Below are 2,604 nucleotides of genomic sequence, written 5' to 3' on the forward strand. Positions count from 1 at the left end.
GACGTGATTTGAGTATTCAGGAATTAAAAGCCTTAACACAAGAATGTTCAAGAGCGGGGTTTGGGGGCGGCAGCCCCCCAACTTTAACTCCTGACACGATCAGCTAACAGTTAGTCAAGCAATAATAAGTAATAAACTGTACAAAAACGTGCAGAAATTATTTGAAAAAAACTACGTTTTCTAAAGAGTTAAAGAGGCTGAGTTACAAGGTCGAACCTTAAAACGTACAGGGATTAGGAGGCACAGTTGGGGGCTGCCGCCCCAAACCCCCGCTTTCGCAGCCTTTAAATATAAAAAAAATTTCTTTAAACTGAAAGTAAGGAGCGACATTAAAACTTAAAAGAACAGAAATTATTCCGTATATGAAAGAGGCTGTGCCCTCCTCAACGCCTCGCTCTTTACGCTAAAGTTTTTATTGTTTAAAAAAAGAGTTGTGAGAAAGTCAAACTTTAGCGTAAAGAGCGAGGCGTTGAGGAGGGCACAGCCTCTTTCATATACGGAATAATTTCTGTTCTTTTTAAGTTTTAATGTCGCTCCTTACTTTCAGTTTAAAGAAATTTTTTTTTATATTTAAAGGCTGCGAAAGCGGGGGTTTGGGGGCGGCAGCCCCCCAACTGTGCCTCCTAATCCCTGTACGTTTTAAGGTTCGACCTTGTAACTCAGCCTCTTTAACTCTTTAGAAAACGTAGTTTTTTTCAAATAATTTGGTATATATTGACTGAAGTTATTAGTCAACTAGTTGGAAAAGGAAAGTTTTGCTGGGGCAACATTTATTGTTAACTAGATGGCAAATTTAAGTGTTGCTGCAGAGAAGTTATTAGTCAACTAGTTGGAAAAATTTAGTTTTGCTGGGGAGATGTTATTAGTCATCAAGTCTAAAAAATTAATTGCAAATTCTAAGAATGAGACAAAATTATTCCTCCAGAAAAGAAACAAAGACAGATAAATGAAGGAGCATACACAATTTATTTTCATTAAATGCAAGATAGAAATGAACTAAACTTCAAATAGGCATCTGTTTTTTTTAAACAGACAGGAGGAATAACCCTCCAAGCTTTGACAAATTCAATCTCACTTTTGGGACCAGGTATAAGACTAATTATCCTGGGAATTAAAACAAAATATCCCTGGCTTCAAAGCCAAAATATCCCTGGCTTCAAACTCAAAATATATCTCCCATTAAGAGGGAGACAGGGAGAGAGATGGAAGTTTCAACATAATAGTAACAATAGCCTAGTGATAATTAAATTTGTAAAAAAACATATTTTATTAACATATTTTATGCTATTCAGAATAAATTCTAACTATTAGGCAATTAGTCAACTAGTTGAAAAATAAATTGTTTTCAGGGGCAATGCTTGTTTCCATCTAGTTGGCAAAATTAAATTCTGCTAGGGAGAACTTTTTAGCCTAGTTAACTAGTTTGAAAAATTAAGTTTTGCTGGGGAGAAGTGACTTGTCAACTAGTTGGGAAATAAAAGTATTGCTGGGGCAACATTTATCCTATTGTCAACTAGTTGGCAAATTTAGATTTTCCTATACAGATGGGACAAATTTTCCAAATAGATGACTGACTAAAATGTTTTTAATTATAAGGAGATTGGATACTACCATTCTATATAAGCTATAAACTAATTTTTTCCAATAGCCTAGTCAAAGAGTGGATATCCAGCCAGGGGCAATTCTCGACCATTTTTACTGGTGGGGGGGGCACTTCATTATTCTAGAACTTGTAGTTGGCCTACCTATTTTTTGGCCAACTGGAGTAGCAAAAGGATTGCTTACTCCAAGAAAATCAATTCTATCTAAATCAATGCCTAGAAATGACATCCTGTTTCAAATTTTTAGCCTCTTATTTCTTCTGTTTTTAAAAGCGCATCTAAAGATCCGATACAGTGTTGCCAGCCTCAGTAGGATTTTACTAGACCTAGTAAAAAAAAAATCTAGTAAATTTGGAGGATCTAGTAAATTTCCCGAAATCTAGTAAAAAGTCATGATTTATAGTAAACAAAGCTTTTTTTTTACTTTCCATGAATGCAGGAAAAAAAATTATTGTATACATATGACAATTTACAATTTTCGCTTGTCTGTTTTACAATTTACAATTTTGCTTGTCTGTCTTAGAGACTGACAAGCAGTCACCTATTTTCATAAACAAACACTTCACTTCCGGTGTCTTAAGGTCGACAAAATTAGCTTTCTGTGTATCAAATCTTACCAACTAAAAATTAAGCTATAATGACACTTGGATTTGTGATCATTGGGAATCTATTGGAATCACAACAAAAGCCAACCACCCAAGTTGATTAGGTGAATCCCCTTAGTTGGAAAATTTTTATTCAGGAAAAAGGAGCCTGCTGAGAGAAATTAAAAGTAAGTAGAAATGTAACATAAAAAAGAAATGAGGAAAAAGAGAGAAAAAAAGGAAAAAATATTGTGAAAATCGTATTGATTATCCTCCTATAGTAATAATCGATGCTTGATGGTGCGCGTGCGGCGTAGCCGCACGTGCAAATTTTTTTTTGAGCATTTAGTAAAAAGAGATGCGATCTAGTAAATTTTTCCTCTCCGATTTAGTAAATTCTTTCAGGTCAGGGTGGCAAC

At 34.9% G+C, this 2,604-nt stretch overlaps 1 protein-coding gene across 4 annotated transcripts in view; it reads right to left on the reverse strand.

The window, feature by feature from the left end:
• Positions 1–1,884, reverse strand: part of LOC148940121 (TOM1-like protein 2) — a 95,726-nt gene extending 93,842 nt beyond the window's left edge. For all 4 annotated transcript variants that reach the window (XM_089106395.1, XM_089106393.1, XM_089106394.1 and 1 more), the window contains exon 1: positions 1,746–1,884. In XM_089106395.1, the coding sequence (XP_088962521.1) occupies positions 1,746–1,830 (85 nt within the window). In that variant the 5' untranslated portion in view covers positions 1,831–1,884. The remainder of the gene's footprint in view (positions 1–1,745) is intronic.
• Between the last annotated feature and the right edge of the window lie 720 nt (positions 1,885–2,604).

The sequence above is a fragment of the Artemia sp. Qi Xiang Cuo genome, chromosome 20 (assembly GCF_049724085.1).
Source record: "Artemia sp. Qi Xiang Cuo chromosome 20, ASM4972408v1, whole genome shotgun sequence".
Lineage (NCBI taxonomy): Eukaryota > Metazoa > Arthropoda > Branchiopoda > Anostraca > Artemiidae > Artemia > Artemia sp. Qi Xiang Cuo.